Consider the following 17,551-nt stretch of genomic DNA (forward strand, 5'->3'; position numbering starts at 1 on the left):
AGTGCTAAGACAACGATTTTTTCTATAATTTTTACCACAATTTACTTACGTGATAAGTTGTGAGTAATGAAATTAAAGTGGTGAGTCCACAACTTTACCATTCACGATTTGTCATGTAAGCAAGTTGGGCAAAAATTGTAGAAAAAGTTACGACATAGCATTACTTAGTTTCAATATATCACAGAGGCTTGAGCTTTAACACATGAAAACTGTAAATTTGAGTACACATTTATCACTCACGACTTATCATGTAAGCATGTTGGGGCAACTGAAGCTTGTCAGACTGAAATGTTCCCAACTACTGCTCGAATAAGCTATATATATTAAAAGAGTAAACATTCGGTCAGGCTATGGCGTAAAACCAGTGTTTTACGCTAGCTAATAGGAGACTGCCACGTCATCTCCTTTTAAAAATTATTATTTTAATAAAAATATCTCATCATTCTCTCTCTCTTCACGGTCACTCTCTTAGTCTCTCCCTCTATCTCTCTTCTCACTTCTTCCTTTTCTCTTCTTTCTCTCTCATTCTCACTTTTTCCTTTTCTTTGCCGTTGGTCTCCACTGCCACCACCTTAAAGGAAACCCAATCATGGATCGTTGTTGATTGGGTTTCATTAACTCTCTCTCAAAAAACTCAAACTTCTCTCTCTAAAAACTCAAACCTCTCTCATCAAATCAGGGCTGTCTCTGCCAATCTCTCTCGATGGTGGCGATGTTGTGCTGATGGCTTGGTCGTGGCAGTGGTGGCATGAGGGTTGTGGGCTGTGGGGTTATGGGTTATGGGTTTTGTGGCATGGGCCTTGGTAGCATATGGGTTGTGGGCTAGGGATCGACGTCGACGGCGCGTGGTGTGTGGCTGGGAACAGCGGCCTCTCTCTCTTCTTTCACTCTTCGATTCTCTCTCTTCTCTCTTCTCTATTTCTCTCACTCCAATTCTGTCTCTCAAATTGGGTTTTTGTTAAGACATATGTGATTCATGTTAAGAACATATGTCAATATTTATGTAGTTGACTAATCCTTTGATAAAACGCACTTTACTTGTAATTGGGTAGATCTAGGATGTGTTTAATACTTCAAGAAACATGTTGCTCAAGTCTAGTATTAAAGTCATGAAGATTGGACCAAGAAACAAGTGAAGAAGGGCTATTCATTAAAGCTAGACAGATAGCTCGACACTTGCAGACAGATAGCTCGACAGCTGCTCGACAGATAGATAGTTATCTATCGAGATTTAATGAATAAAGTTCGACAGATTCTCGATCAATCGAGGTATCTATCGAGGTTACGGGAATTCAGATTTCCAGATCTGATTTTCGGCCTAAGTTTATGTATTTGTATAGGGTTCCTTTTTTCACAACCCTAGACATTAATAAGGCTTATTTTAGAGACCGTCACATAAGAGAATACAAGGAGAACGAATGCAAAAGGTGACCGATGCCTTATTCTCTCTGAAAGAAGCTACTGCGTCTTTGCGCCTTAGAATTTTGTAACCAAGTGCGTCTTGATCTTCATTATTGATGAAGTGAAGAACTTTGCAGCCAACAATCTTCTTTAAGTTGATGAGTGAGTCACGTACTGGAATTCGTGCAACAAAAGGGTGGCGTTCATATATTGAAGAGTTCAGAGGTTCTGAAGCAGTAGAAGATTTCTGCTGTGAGTTTATCTACGGAGATTGTAGAGTTTAGGGATAAAAATTTTGTACTAGATCTGAAACTTCTCTTTACTATAGTGAATTGTTTTTCGGGATTGTTTCCCCCCAAGTTTTTTACTGTGAAACAAGTTTGTTTCATTGGTTTTCCTAGGTCATCATATCTTGTCTTATTTATTTTTTCGCTGCATGATTTTGACATAATATTGATGTTTGTTTGTTTGTTTTAATAAGTTTTATTCATAATAAATCTAATTAACAACTTGGGTTTAAAACTTGTTAATTCTATCAACCGAGGTCTAAATTTCCTAACAGTTTTAGTTTTGGTTTGATTTGGAGAGGGATTTTAGTGACTCATTAAAAGCAAGCCAGTGTAGAGTAAAGCATAATCTTTTATGGAGAATAAAAGAAAAAGAGATGGTAGCTACCGTCGCCTTCAAGGTGGTGGCGATGGAGACAAACCGCAGAGAAAAGGAAAAAGGGAGAATGAGAGAGAAAGAAGAGAAAAGGAAGAAGTGAGAAGAGAGAGAGGGAGAGTGACCGTGAAAAGAGAGAGAATGATGAGATATTTTTATTAAAATAATAATTTTTAAAAAGAGATGGCATGGCAATCTCCTATTAACTGGCGTAAAACTAGCGTTTTACGCCACAGTCTGACCCGATGTTTACCCATATTAAAATGGGCATGTTTTAAAGTCATCGTATTTTGAATTTAAAAATAGAAGAGGTAATGTTATGTTGATCACTAATAATGATGCAGAGAAAACCTTAGCCCTCTAACGTGGGAGCAAACCTAGACAATAAAATGTGCCACGATGATTGATGCCACCCTCTTTTCATTTGACCACCCCCGACAACTTAACATGTGCAGGCTGCACGTGCACTGCACTGCACGAGAATTGATAAAACCAAAGTGATATCTGACTATAAACGGTAACAAGCAGCTAGTAGGAGGCTTGATATTTTTGGTTATAGTTTTTACCAAAAAAAGAAGAAGATATTTTTGGTTATAGCATATCCATGTAGCATATTCTTCAAATACTTCCTTCTTTTGGCGTTTTAATGTGTACAAACTCAAGTGGGCCTTGCAAAGAATTATTATATTGAGAGTAGCTAGCGTTTCAAAATTCAATAAACTATAATTTTTGGTTGAAAAATTATATCAAAAATTATAGTTTATTGAATTTTTGATATAATTTTTCTACCAAAAATTATAGTTTATTGAATTTATTTGCATCTACGTATGATTCTCCTCCTCAAGGATACAAATGTACTGGAAAGGATAACCTTTGCTTCCGCCTTTGCCTCACCTACCATTCCAATGTTCCTTAATTTGCTAACTCTCAGTATTCATTCAATAACGCTTCATTCTAGATCTATTTGAATACCGCTTATTGCTGAAAGTTAAAAACTGAAAACTTAAAATATTGTAATAAAATAATTTTTAAATATGTGAATAGTACCGTAGGACTCAATTTTAAAATTGTTTTTGCGAAAAAAAAATACTTACGAATCCCGTAAATAATGCACAAGACCCATTAAAAAAGTTGAACGCGGAAAACAGTTTTCAGCGTTATCCAAATGTACACTCTGTCTCTCTGCCTTAGATATTGGTTTTTCATTTTTTTTAAATAATATGAAAGTATTTTGAATTTATAACTTCCATTTTAGATCATTTTTGACATTCGAGATTTTTTTTTTTTTTTTTTTATGTAGATGAAATTCAAATTCAAATAGCAGTTATTGACAAGATTGATTTGATAAACAAGAAGGGTCATACTAACGAGTGTCCTTAGGGCACTGGTTAACAATCCATTTTAGGAAAGTTTTGACATCATTTTTATGTGAAATGAAAAAAACCGTCAAAACATTAATTGTATTTTTTTCTTTTCTCATAAAAACTTTTTTTAATTGGATTATTAACTAGTACCCTAATGGCACTCGTTAGCATTTCCCAAACAAGAAATCCAAAGATAGATGTTATTCAGCTAGAGGATGTAGCCATTATTAGAGTGTCATTCTTTAGAGGAGTGATAAAATCATTAATTATAATCCCTTAATGCCCATTTGATAGATTCTATTCACCTAGAGGGTGTAGCCATTTATTTATTCATGAATTTTTTTTTTTCCTTGTCCAATCCTATATCTAATGAAAAAACATCCCAATTTTTGAAATGAATGCTCTTGTGATGGTTTCTTTTTAAAACAATGTTAAAGTCGACACTGATTTGAGTTCTTGTGATTATAGGTATCTCTTAAGATAAGACCATCCCTTAGATAGAAGTTAAGCATGTTTACAGGGAAGAGAATAGGTTTGCCAATATTTTGACAGCTTTGAAGAGAGTTCAAGCTGAGGATTTTCTTTTGTTTTCGTCTTCCCCATCTGCATTCCGTGTTTTGTTGCTTTTCTAACTTTGTGGATATTAGTCCCCCACGGGTACTTGTTACCTTTTAGTTTCTTTCTTGCCTCAATAATAAATGAAAAAAATAAATAAAATCGGAAGACATCCCAATTATTATGTAACTTTATCTTTAAATTTCAAATTATATGCCCATTGATCCACTTGCCAAACATGCTTTTCCATCTCATCCCAACACTCTACTTTCTCTTTCTAAAATGGTGAAAATAAAACATCACATCCTTCTTTTCAAGTTTTTTTTTTTGGTTTTGATAGGAAGACTGAAAGCTTTATGTAAAAGTTATAGCGAGAACGATACATCGTGGTTAAGAGCCTATTCCATAAAGCAATGAGTCTTTTCCATTCATGTAATAAAATCAACAATACCTAAGTATGTTTTGCTAGCAAATGGGCTGGTTTATTACCTTGCCTATGAATATGTGAAAATTCAACACAATAAAAAGCCCCACGCATCACAGTCATACCTGATACAACAGCTGCCATTGATCAAGTTCTTTGCATTACATGATCAATGTATATGACTATATGGAAATGTCGCAACAGGATCCTTAGCGAGAAATAAATTGCAATTTAAAAGCTCCAACCCATACATGTAAATGCAACAAGTACATTATAACCTAAAATTACTACAACCATAACTCCTGCCCATTAATTCATTTGCCAACTTGAGAAGCATGCTAATTAAAGGTCCAAGCTACAATATTGGTCTTTAAACTATTCATTAGTTTCAATTTTGCTCCTTCTCAAAAAAAAAAAAAAAGTTTCAATTTTGCTCATGGAACATTGGTTGCATCACAATGTTATCCTTAGTACTCTACCACGATTGTGCCAATAACAATTACTAATGTGACATTCGTGATATTTTTTTCATATATGTAATGTCTTTTTTTTTTTTTTTTTTTGAGAAGATATATGTAATGTCTTCTAAGTTCTACTTCTAACACTTATGTAATATGTTTCATTACATATTAAAACAACTAATAATTCATCCATAAAATGGATTTATAACTCCTAGTTTAAGATCCAAACTTGTATTTTGACCTAATTAAAGATGAGGTGATCTCATCCTTGAGAAAATATATGGTATAAGAGAAATGTTACATTTATAACATTTTCATAATAAATTATAAGTGGTAATTTATTATTAAACCTATCACAAGAATTATTTTTTTGCATACTAATAACAATCCGTAATAATCTGTTATTATGATTTTTTGTAAAAATGTTATGAAAATAGTATTTCTCATCATATAAAGTTGCAACATTTTTCAGAGATAAATATGTAAAATTTACAAATATAGGTTTTATGTGTGTGTAAAAGGGACATTTTATTTGTATTGTATAGAAATAAAGTCAATACCAAACTAAATTTAGAGGTTTACCTTTTCCTCTAAAAAAAATAGAGGTTTACTAAAAAAAAATTCTCTCTCTACAGTATCTTTTTGGAATAAATTCCACTCACAAATATGCATGATGTAATTCTTTATCAACTTGCACACATCAATAACTTTTTATATTAAAAATTACTCTTTAAAACCCCACTCTTTGAATTACATATATATATATATATATATATATACTTTGCTAAGTATTTGAATTAAAAGTGATTTGTTAACTTAAAACTTATCTTCTTCTCAAAAAAAAAAAAAAAAAATTTAAAACTTATCTCATTATAAAAAACAGTCATCATAAAATGAACTACATAAATTGAAATTACATCATATCTATAAAGAAAAACTATTTTTTACCCTGTTGTGTTTTGACCAAACATTTTCATTTTCCATCTCCATATATGATTTTTTTTTCTTTCTTAGACGACCATGTTTAAAAGTTAAAAGTAAAGAAATTCTATGAAGTGTAAACACAACAAATTCAGGTAAGATTGTTGTTTTTAATTTTAAATGGACTCATTTTTTGACTAACAGACTGTTGTGAATGTACTGTGACAATTTGTTGTATCATTAGCAATTCAGCACTACTCTTAACTATTGGCGCTTCTTCAAATTGTGCTTGGCTGTTGTACTTCCAACTCCACCCTTGGTTCGTTAAATATCATCCCTCTCACTCTCACACCTCTCATCTCTCAAAAGATATCCCCAATCGCCAAAAATCAAAACTCTATGGCAGAAATATAATCACAGAGATAAAGATCCCAAAAAAAAAAAAAAAATCAAAAACCCATCTCATATCTCTCTTGTTATAAACCATTTCTTAAAAAAAAAAGTCTCTTCCTTTCACAACCCAGAAAGGAAGAGAAGCATAGAAAGAGAGTAAAGGTCTGACCTTTAGTCTTAGATCTCTGTTTTTCTGTGTGTTCCTTTCAATGGCAGAGTCAAGGAGGTACATTTCACAGGAAGAACTTGGAAAGCACAACAAACGAGGAGATCTATGGGTCTCTATCCAGGGAAAGATCTACGATGTGACTGATTGGGCTAAAGACCACCCGGGTGGTGAGCCTCCTTTGTTGAATCTCTCTGGCCAAGATGCCACTGATGCTTTTGTTGCATACCATCCAGGCACTGCTTATCAATATCTAGACAAATTCTTTACTGGGTATTATCTCCAAGACTATTCTGTTTCAGAGGTTTCCAAAGATTACAGGAAGCTTGTGTCTGAGTTTTCTCAGATGGGTTTGTTTGATAAAAAGGGACACGTGACGTTGTATACACTTACAGCGATAGCAATCTTGTTTGTTGTGAGTGTTTATGGTATTTTGCGCTCTGATAGCATGTGGGTGCATCTTGGTTGTGGTGCGTTAATGGGGGTTCTTTGGATTCAAAGTGGTTGGATTGGACATGACTCTGGGCATTACAAGGTTATGAGCAGCACTGGAATCAATCGCTTTGCTCAAGTTCTTAGTGGGAATTGTCTTGCAGGGATTAGTATTGCTTGGTGGAAGTGGAACCACAATGCACATCATATTGCTTGCAACAGCTTGGATTTCGATCCAGATCTTCAGCACATGCCTTTCTTTGTGGTATCTTCGAAATTCTTCAATTCACTTACTTCTTATTTTTATGATAGGAAGCTGAATTTTGATTCTGCTTCTAGGTTCTTGGTTAGTTACCAGCATTGGTCATTTTATCCTGTGATGTGTTTGGCTAGGATTAACTTATTTGCACAATCATTCATGTTGTTGTCGTCTAAGAGAAGGGTGGCCAATAGGGGCCAGGAGGTCTTGGGGATTCTTGTGTTTTGGATTTGGTACCCCTTTCTTGTTTCTTGCCTGCCTAATTGGGGTGAGAGAATCATGTTTGTTATTATAAGTTTTTCGGTCACTGGAATTCAGCATGTTCAGTTCTGTTTGAACCATTTCTCTTCTAATGTTTATGTTGGCCACCCTAGTGGGAATGAATGGTGTGACAAGCAGACTAAGGGAACATTGGATATAACCTGCCCTTCTTGGATGGATTGGTTTCATGGTGGGCTGCAGTTTCAGATTGAGCACCATTTGTTTCCCCGTTTGCCTCGATGCCAGCTGAGGAAAGTCTCACCAATGGTTCAGGAACTATGCAAGAAGCACAATTTGCCTTACAACAGTGCTTCATTCTGGAAGGCCAATGAAATGACAATTGGGACACTCAGGACAGCAGCCTTGCAGGCTCGTGATCTTGCCAATCCAGTTCCAAAGAATATGGTTTGGGAAGCTTTCAACACTCATGGATGATATAGACATTTCCGAAGCTTGCTAAGATTTTGGTGTTGCAGTTATTTGTGCCCATCTGATGTTAAGTCGGCATAAGGACTGCATTTCAATTGATATCTGAGGGTGGTCATCCTTGGTTTCAATGGAGCAATAATAACCATCTTTATCATTGCTTGAAGGCTTCAATCACTCATTACTGATTCCTACGTTTGTGGGATCAGCTTATGTCATTTTTGGAATAGGTGACAAACAATTCGTACTGATTATCTGCAGGCTGATATAGTTCCTTATGCTTAGGAGGCTTTTAGTCTCACTCTCTATATATATTTATTTATTTGTGTTGCGTTTTGAACTTCTTTGTCTTTGAGAATACTGGTAACATTTGATAGTGTTGGTTTTTATTCAATGCCAAAGCTAGTTTAAACTTTCAAGATTTGGTCTTTCTTTATTGTTTTATAGGATTGCTTTACTTGGTACTATATTTCCCTTTTCCAGCTTTATTATAATATCGGTTTAGTTTCATTGCACTAGCTTGTTTTTACGAGCAGAGGGTTGTAGATTCCTTCTAGATTGTAACACTGCTGTCAGTGGCATACCAATTTGTTATTTTCATGTTTCTGATGATTTGTCCCTCTTATTTAGCATCTCAAATTGATTTGAATTAAGAAGCAATTCTAATAAACTTATTGAGGGTCTTTTTTGTTTTGAGTCCAGTAGGATTCTGATCCTGCAATTTTGCCAACTACAATAGAGCTATTCTGTTTAATCTTCACAAACCTACTATAATAAATACATTCCTGTAGGTGTCTATTCTCAGCTAATTAAGTTTGAATTGGCTGGAATTTTCAGCTGAAGAAACTCATTCACTTGATGCATGTTGGTAATTATAATTGAATGTGCAGAATATAGCACCCAGAATCCCATACTTAATTTTCAGAGTTGTGATATTATCCCAACCGCTCTTTCTTTAGACTGGGGTTATGTTGTATGAGGTCCAAGGTCCAATCTTGTTGATTGCTCTGATACAAGAGGTGTCATTTCATTCAAAAAATGATGAAATTTTTCTCTCATTACCCAAACAAAAAAGAAAAAAAAAAAACGATGAAGCTTTTCATTACCAAAGTACAATTTTGCAGATACCCGTCGGATTAGTATCATTTAGAATAGAGTTCTAATATTAATTCTGTCATGCAGTTCCTAAAATTTTTTTCATTCATTTTGAAATAAGTGAACTGGATTCTAAGAACTCTACATTGGAGTTTTCATAAGAACCATATATATCCATACAGGGCAATCATCTTATTTCTCCTTGTGTTCTTGGTGCAATCCTTTGAACAACATTACCAAACGAACTCTAAGATTTTAAAATTGATAGGAGTTGCAGTGCCACACATTCAAATCACAGGGTGTGTCGGCTCCTTGTCCTAGTACAAGCATTGAACCTTCAACGCAACTTCCTAACAAGAGAGTACAAAGGGCATGCCTTGAGTTCACCGTAGAAGATGATATGTTTGCTTGATGAAATGATAGTTTTCCCTGATGTGATGGCATGCAGCAACCACTAGACAGTAGACAGTAGGTAACTCTATCCTGAATTTTATTTTATTTTTTTAAACAAGTCTACTGACACATTTTTCTACAAAACTAATTGAAAATGGTGGGTAAGAGGTGAAAAATTAAAAGTACCAGGGGGCGGATCACTAAAAGTGGTTGTCTAGCGGTCACAATTTACCATTTTAACAAAAACTATTTTAAAATCCTATTGTGTATCTAGTAAGAGTTATTTTAAAATTCTAACCATGGTTAGATAAATGGTTAAAATTTAAGATTTAACCATGTCATTGTGTATTTTAAATGGAAACTAGAAATAGTACCGTCATGGTTAACTCTAATACAAATTCTTGTGGAGTGGAGAAGAGGTGTGGAGTGGAGAGGGGGGGGGGGGGGGAGCTTCACACATATACTTAGATTATGATAGAGTGAGATTTTTATCTCGAATAAACAAAAGGCAAAAAAAAAAAAAATGTTAATGGCATGACAAAATCTAAACCATTCATTTAACCTTGATTGATTAGTAGTTTAAGAACTTCATGTTAGGGGGATATTGGGCTTTTGCCCTTATTTTGCAAAAATAACAGCAATATGTCCCTAATTTGAAACTATTTAGGTATGTGTCTCTATTTTTAAAACTCAATTTTAACAAAATCGAGTTTGGTATAAAACTCGATATCCTCAAAATCGTGTTATATGTAAATTTTTAATTGAAACTCGACTTCAGCAAAGTCGAGTTTCACTTAAAATTTTTTTTAAAAATTAAGTGGCAAAAAAAATTAAGTAGCCAAGTCGAGTTTCATCATAGTCTATGTTTCAAATTAGTGTGTGCCTATCCTAAGTGTGAACAAGCAAACAGATAATTAACTGATAAACATATTTATTCTATTTCCAAGCAATTAATAATTACTGGCGGAACTATTACTAACCATTGATTTCCTTGTTATAGCAATGTCGAGTTCCACTTGTAACTCAATTTTTTTTTAAATTAAGTACTAAAACAAGAACATGGACTTAAATAGTTTCAAAACAGGAACATTGTACTAAATTTTTTACAAAATAAGGACAAAAGCCCTATATCCCCGGATATTGGTATGTCCCTGTTTTGAAACTATTTAGGTCTATGTCCCTGTTTTTGAAACTCGATTTTAACAAAATTAAGTTTGGTATAAAACTTGATATCCTCAAAATTGAGTTATATGTAAATTTTTAATTGAAACTCGACTTTACCAAAGTCGAGTTTCACTTAAATTTTATTTAAAAATTAAGTGGCAAATATTGCATAGAACTCGACATTGCTAATGTTGAGTTCCACTTGTAACTCGATTTTGTTAAAATCGAGTTTCAAAATAGAAACACGGACCTAAATAATTTCAAAACAAGTACATATTGATGTTATTTTTGCAAAATAAGGGCAAAAGTCCAATATCCCCTTCATGTTAGAGTTATAAAAGGTAAAAGTGAGAAGCAAAAACCCTGCATAAATTCCCTGTTCACGAAAGTATCTCTTATAAAGTCCGACTAAATAATTCATGTAACAATGGTGACAAGAAGACATTATTATGGACCACAATGACAAATAGACTACAATGGAGGGCTCACAAACAACAAGATTGTTAAGGACCACAATGGCAAATGGATTACAGCTCCGTTGATTCTTCATACAGCTGTGATCAACGGTTTTGAGTTGGCTTTTGAATGCAATCTAAGCCTAGTTCAAGATCTACATAGTTAAACTTTTGTAGATAATATCATATTAGGCATAGAAGTATAGCATTAAATGTCTAGTTTATATAGGATTGCTCAACCATTAGGCCATTTTTTTTATAACAAACTATTAGGGCATTTAGGTAATGGCCTAATGCCCCCTAAAATAGAATATATTATGTCTATTTATTTTGTAGTATTGCGCAAAAATAATTTTCTTAAAAAAAAGGTAAAGCACTCACTTAGAATAAAAAAAATTTTATTGGCCTATAGAATGTCGTGTAAAAGATTTTAATCTTTTAAAAATTTTACTCTTCCTTTCTTTCTATATCCAAATTAAAATTAAAATTAATATTTTTCTAGACAAATTCATTACTGAAATACATTATTCAATAACTAAAGTCTAATATTGCCAAGCGAGACAATGAATATATATATATATATATATATATTGTAAGGACCGAGTTAGAATCCCAAACCCAAAGAATGAATAGGCTCAGGCCCAAAAAGCCCAAAACAATAAATTTGTAGAGAGTGGGTTAGAAAACTAGGCTAGAATGAGTTGGATGGCAAACAAAGTGGATTCAAATGACAAGAACAGAAAGGTAGATGGATTTCAACTAAAGAAAGTCGTCCTTGGACCGGTCCGAAGAGATCAGTTCTTGTATATTTATCTTAAGTATGATTACAAGTTTATTTTCTAGTTGCTACAGTGTTTCTCTTTAGATTTCTCTCCCCCCCACCCTCTCTTTCTCCATGGAGGGTCTCTTACATTATATAGTCTCCTTTGAACGATCTTGATCCTACACTTGTTGATCATCTAAGCCACTACTTAAGTGCTTGTCCCATCGGACATCCTTTTAGGCTCTTTGTGAGTTGGGGTAGCCAAGACAGCACTGTTCAGGAGTCTTCTTCACATTAATGCAGCCAGAAAGTTAGCTGCAGAGCATTTAATGCTGTGGCAGTAACTTTTCCCTAGACATTTATGGGCTTCCATCCCTCTTATACGTTAATGCACGTCCCTATTAGTGGAATTTCCTAGAAGGTCACCTTGAACGATAGGATATACATTTGGTCCGAGAACTAATAAATAGTGGTGAGTGTGCTAAGCTCAGAGTCCCATGAGTAAGTTGCAATTAATGTATGAAAATAGTCCAATTAATGTATTAAATTATGTAAAAAAAAGGTTAGATTTTTTTTTTTTTTATAATTCATGTATCTTGTGGGGGAGCCAAGGACCGAGGAGCCCAATTCGAGGACGAATCTGTCTGATCTTAGCAAAGTAAGGTAAGCAAATCCAAAGGATTGCGCCTACTCGAGGAGAGCAAGAAAGCCAAAGGATGACTAGCACACCTTGTGAATCCTAGGGATAAGAGAAAGGACATTGACAGGAGGAAAAGAGACCTGCGAGGGTGGAAAGAGGAAGCTTCCTGAAGAAGACAACTCCCACCTCTGCATTTAATGCTCTGCATCAACCTAATCAACTACATTAATATGAAAATGACCTCTAAACAACAACATCACAACTAGCAACTCTCTCTTTACCGCCTCCAGAAGGGTCCTGATGGGACAAGTATCCTAAAGGATCACCTGAAATGTACAGGTGGAGGGCTATGATGCTAGGGAAGGGACTATAAAAGAAAGGGAACCCCCCAAAAAAGGGGGATAGATAATCTTCCCAAGAGAAGGAACCAAAGAAAAAAGCTAAGAATTACCTTGTATAGAATTAGACCTAAACTTATTCATAGGAAAGTGATCCTCAAACCTACTCGAGGAGGATATTATTTCTTATTATTGTTCTAAGTGCATTCTTCCGTTACTTTGAAATTTGAATGTTACAGTCTTAGACTTGGACTTTTTTTTTGTATTGCACTTGAGTTAGAAACCCACTCTCTTAAAAATTCTATTGTCTGGACTTGATTTGAAGGACAAGATACCACTATTCTAGGTGGGCTTGGGCCCTTATTTTCAACGTCCTTACATATCTCTTATAAAATATTAAGTAACAATATATTTTACATTTGCATTTGGCCTCAAATGTGTTGAGTTGGCCCTAAATTAGGCCCTATTTTTGTTGACCGTGGAAGAAATTTAACATGCCAATAACATGGTTAATATTTCATGATTTTGGCATGATAATATTGGTATTTGCACTAAAAAAAAAAAAAAAAAAACCAATTCAATCGAGACTAAAGTTGTTAAAAAAAAAAAAAAATCAAATTGATGGTTTTTACCACCATTGATATATTAGAATAAACTAATAATTTTTCATAAAATTTCTCAATTTAAATTGTCATCATAGATGTTGAGCCAACCTAACTTTATATGTAATATGGTTTATAAAGATGTCTGCATGGTTGATTGATGATGGGAGAGTGAGAAATTGAAATAATGAAAGTTAGTACTTAGTCAAATTTGTACTTTTTATGATAATATGGTGGATTGAACTTGTAACCTTGGATGTTTTGTCCCAAATCAATGGGGCCATTGGATTTTGAAAAGTTTATAGTTTTGATCATAAATAAATCATAATTATCTCAAAATAAGTTCTAGGTTATCCTTATGTTTTATGAAATAGATTATACTAAATTTAATCTAATCTATTTTATTAGTATATCGTTAGATATTAAGTTGATATCTAAACATTTTGTTAGTATATCCTTTGTTATTGTCATAATTATCTCTAAATAAATGCTCTTCTATATTTTTTATTCTATCATAATTATCTCAAAATGAATCCTCTTCTCCTCTCTTTTCCATTGTATAATATGTTGTTAAATAAATTAAGTAAGCTATCGTTTTTTTCTTTCTTAAATTGCACTAAAAAAAATTGCTTTCTACAAGGATACTCTCTCTTTTCAAAGAAGGATTTTTAAATTAATTTTTTGATAATTAGATAGTAGATTGGAGTGGGAGATTTTTAGAAACAATTTAGACTACAAAAATTCTTGGGCACAATACCTTTTAGTTTTAACTTTAAATTTTAGATAACGTACGAGTTTATAAAAAATTGTAAAACTTTTCAGGGAATTTTTTTTTTTAATAATTAAATAGATAAAGTGAGAGATTTGACATTAACGTCTTTACAAAAAACACTAAGATGTTTGTTAGTTTTTAGACCCATTACTTTGTCCTCAAGTAAAATAGACAGAGTTCATTTTATATACGAATAAATTATTTTATCCACAAACACAAATTTGATCACATCCTTAAATATATCTTATGTTTAATAATTTAAAATATCATGTCCTTTTAAATTTTAAATAATGTACGCTTAAAAAATTTCTAAAATTTAATCCGATTCAATATAATTTACCAAAAGACAGCTAGACTCCCAAAAAAAAAAAAAACCATGACTTTTGAATTTGCACGAAGTGTTACGTGTCCTCAATTTTCTGCCAACAACACATATCCATGTCTAGCACAAACTCTAATTTCAGTTTCCATTTCTCTATCTCTCGTTCTTTCCTTTATTTTCTCCTCTCTTTTCTCACGCAGATCCCTAACACCGGCACCAAAATCTGCTAGATTTGCTTAATGTTTTTCAGAAAATAATGAACGACAAGGCTGGCAACTGTCATAGTGGATCACAAGCTTGTGCCGCGTGTAGATACCAACGTAGAAAATGTGCTAAAGATTGCCCTCTAGCCCCATTTTTCCCTCCTCATCGTCAAAAAGACTTTCTGAATGCCCACAAACTCTTTGGCGTCAGTAACATTGTCAAAACCATACGGGACTTGAACTCTGACCAAAAAAAGATAGCCATGCACTCAATTGTCTTTGAAGCTAATGCTCGTGCAAATGACCCTGTTTATGGATGCTGCCCTATTATTTGGGAGCTTCAGCGCCAGTACATGTATTTCAAGACCGAGTACGATCTCGTGCTTAAACAACTCTCCATTTTGCATGCCCAAATGGCGGGTCCTTCAACTTTTATTAGCAATATTGATGTGAATACGTCCCACGTATCTTATTCTCAACTACAACACGCAGAAGAACACCATGGTAAACAACAACCATATGCGGCAGATGTGTCTGAGGCGGTTGGTTTTGTTGCCAATGATTCAACTCATGGTAAACAACCATTGGAAGATGTGTCAGAGGATATCAAACCACTTCTGATATTCGATGATATCAATGATTCAACTCAATGCAGGTAATTCTATAATATTAGTTATTTTTAAAATTTTTAATATATTAATACATTTATTAAATCAACACACATTCTTATTTTACAGTAAAAAGGTGGAAGGTTTTGGCTCAATTCAAGATGAACTGCAAGAATCAACAATCCATGCCAGCAATTAGCCATAATAATTTTTTTCATTAAAGCATTTTTATAAATTTTAGAATAGCAACATTTTTTATTTTTTGTTTAATGATGTAGGATGTATTGTATCATCAAATATAAACATTTGAAAGTTCCTTTATTTCTTATTAGATATAAACATTTGAAAGTTCCTTTATTTCTTATTAGATATAAACATTTGAAAGAAAGTTAAGTTTGAAGTTGCAAATTGTCTGAAGTTGCAAGATACCATTGATTCTATCATGCCTGCTGGAGATATCAGTGTCCATATGTATGGCTTTATAGTTTATAGCTTTGCCTGCTAGTAATGATATTGATCATACTCATGGATATTCCTCTTTTCATGTTATTTTAATGGTTAGCTATCTACCATAGCTATATATATTGAATGTCTGTTAGTAATGATATTGATCATACTCATGATATTCCTCTTTTAATGTTATTTTAATGGTTAGCTATCTAGCCTAGCTATATATATTGAATGAAGTTTGTAGTGTGCTTTTATGTTAGAACTTTATTCTTTTTTCCTTGTGTGTATGCTTATTTCTAAAAAAAAAATATATATATATATATAGTTAATTTATTATCAATGAAATTTCTAAAAGGTTCAATAAAAAAAAACTATACTCTAACCAACTTTCAGTAAAATAAACATATAAGTCATCAACAAAAAAAAAACTACATTATATTTGTGTACATTCTTATTTGCTTAGGTACATCTATACTTCTATTTCACAGTTTTTTTCCTGCATTTATTTTATTTTACATATGTTTTGTATATGTCTAACTTCATTGAAAATAATTATAAAAAATTTATATATTTTATTAATATTTTTTAATGTTAAATAGTTATAAGAAAACAATGAAGCAAGAAATTTAAATTGATGATTAAAAAAAAATGTTACTTTTAAAAGGTTGTAGATTTAAGAGCTTAAATTGGTATATAAGTAATAAATTTTAGAAATAATTATACAATAAACTCCATAATTTGATATATATTTTAAAACTAAACTCTAAAGTTATAGATGCACAAATGATTACCATAGAGCTTTAATTTTTTTTTTTTTTTAGTTTAATCATTTTATAAGTTTAACCCATAAGTTGCACTTGAATTTTATCTAATTTCTAAAAATCATTACATGAAAACTATAAGTGCAACTTTTGATAATGAAAAAAATTATAATACTGTTTATTCGTTTATAAAATAAAAAAAGCCATATCAAATAAGCGCTCACTATTGAATGATTTTAACGGATTTTATAATATTAAAATCACACTTAATATTCACATGAGTGTTATTTTACTGTTCAAATTTGTCTTAAGTGTTGTATATGTAATATGTTTGTGTAGAAGAGATATGTAAGTTAGTTAAAAAATTTCCCCCCTACCTCCTTTATATTATCAAATAAGCACTCACCACTGTATGATTTGGCTTGTTTATTTACTTGAAAATGAGACAATAACTTTAGCAAAATAAGAGTGTCACAAACAGCAAATAAGGACGCAACATTGTATGATTTTGGCTTATTTATTTATTTAAAAATGAGACAAGAAGTAACTCTAAGCAAATAAGTTAAGAGTGTCTCCCACACGCATACATAGCAAATAAGCCCTCAACATTGTATGATTTTTTCATGTTTATTTACTTAAAAATGAGACAAAAGGTAACTTTAAAGTAACATAAACGCACACAGGCACACATATACAAAGGAAATTAGTAAGTAGGAATAATTTGTAACTATGAACCTAGTGATTTATCTTCCTCACTGTTCAAGCCATTTTGCTTGAAAGTGTCTCTCACACACACACACAGATACAAAGACAGCTAGCAGTAAGAGATTTTATTTAATGAAATGTAAAAATTGCCACTTTTAAATGACCAAGTGGACTTGAGACAATTTGAGACCTAAAGCGACAAATCTATGTAAGGTCTTTTTATATTTTGATATCAATTATATAATATTTATTTAAAATTTTATATTATGATTTTGGGAAAAGCACACAAGTCCCCATTTGGTTTCTTTGTAAAACACAAAACCCCCTTCCCCAACCCAATATTTTTAGGGTATGTTTGGTAGATTGTAATAGGTACTGTACTGTAATAATTATTCCTATAATTTAACTATTCTATGGTTTGATTATGTTTTTATTACAAGGAATAGTCATTTCTTATGAATAGCTATTCTTTAAAATGATAAATAATTATTCATCTCCAAAATTGATGTAATAACTATTCCTTAGTAGGTGTATTAATTTTTGCGATTAATATA

The 17,551-nt window shown here is 32.7% G+C and overlaps 2 protein-coding genes across 2 annotated transcripts; both read left to right on the forward strand.

The window, feature by feature from the left end:
* The first annotated feature begins 5,958 nt into the window (after nucleotides 1–5,958).
* LOC115970363 (acyl-lipid (9-3)-desaturase-like) lies at nucleotides 5,959–8,154 on the forward strand. The gene has a single exon (XM_031090004.1). It carries the CDS (start codon nucleotides 6,392–6,394, stop codon nucleotides 7,733–7,735), a length of 1,344 nt encoding a protein of 447 aa, XP_030945864.1. The 5' UTR covers nucleotides 5,959–6,391; the 3' UTR covers nucleotides 7,736–8,154.
* Nucleotides 8,155–14,467: 6,313 nt separating this feature from the next.
* LOC115965848 (LOB domain-containing protein 23-like) lies at nucleotides 14,468–15,396 on the forward strand. Its single transcript, XM_031085140.1, has 2 exons — nucleotides 14,468–15,128; nucleotides 15,211–15,396. Exons 1-2 carry the CDS (start codon nucleotides 14,527–14,529, stop codon nucleotides 15,278–15,280), a joined length of 672 nt encoding a protein of 223 aa, XP_030941000.1. The 5' UTR covers nucleotides 14,468–14,526; the 3' UTR covers nucleotides 15,281–15,396.
* The last annotated feature ends 2,155 nt before the right edge of the window (nucleotides 15,397–17,551 follow it).

The sequence above is a fragment of the Quercus lobata genome, chromosome 2 (genome assembly GCF_001633185.2).
Source record: "Quercus lobata isolate SW786 chromosome 2, ValleyOak3.0 Primary Assembly, whole genome shotgun sequence".
NCBI lineage: Eukaryota > Viridiplantae > Streptophyta > Magnoliopsida > Fagales > Fagaceae > Quercus > Quercus lobata.

What these genes read in the sequence shown, in the direction of transcription:
- LOC115970363 (XM_031090004.1), top strand. Translation starts at nt 6,392, where the DNA reads ATGGCAGAGTCAAGGAGGTACATTTCACAGGAAGAACTTGGAAAGCAC.
- LOC115965848 (XM_031085140.1), top strand. Translation starts at nt 14,527, where the DNA reads ATGAACGACAAGGCTGGCAACTGTCATAGTGGATCACAAGCTTGTGCC. An exon ending in AATGATTCAACTCAATGCAG is followed by an intron (nt 15,129 to 15,210) that starts GTAATTCTATAA and finishes CTTATTTTACAG; the next exon opens with TAAAAAGGTGGAAGGTTTTG.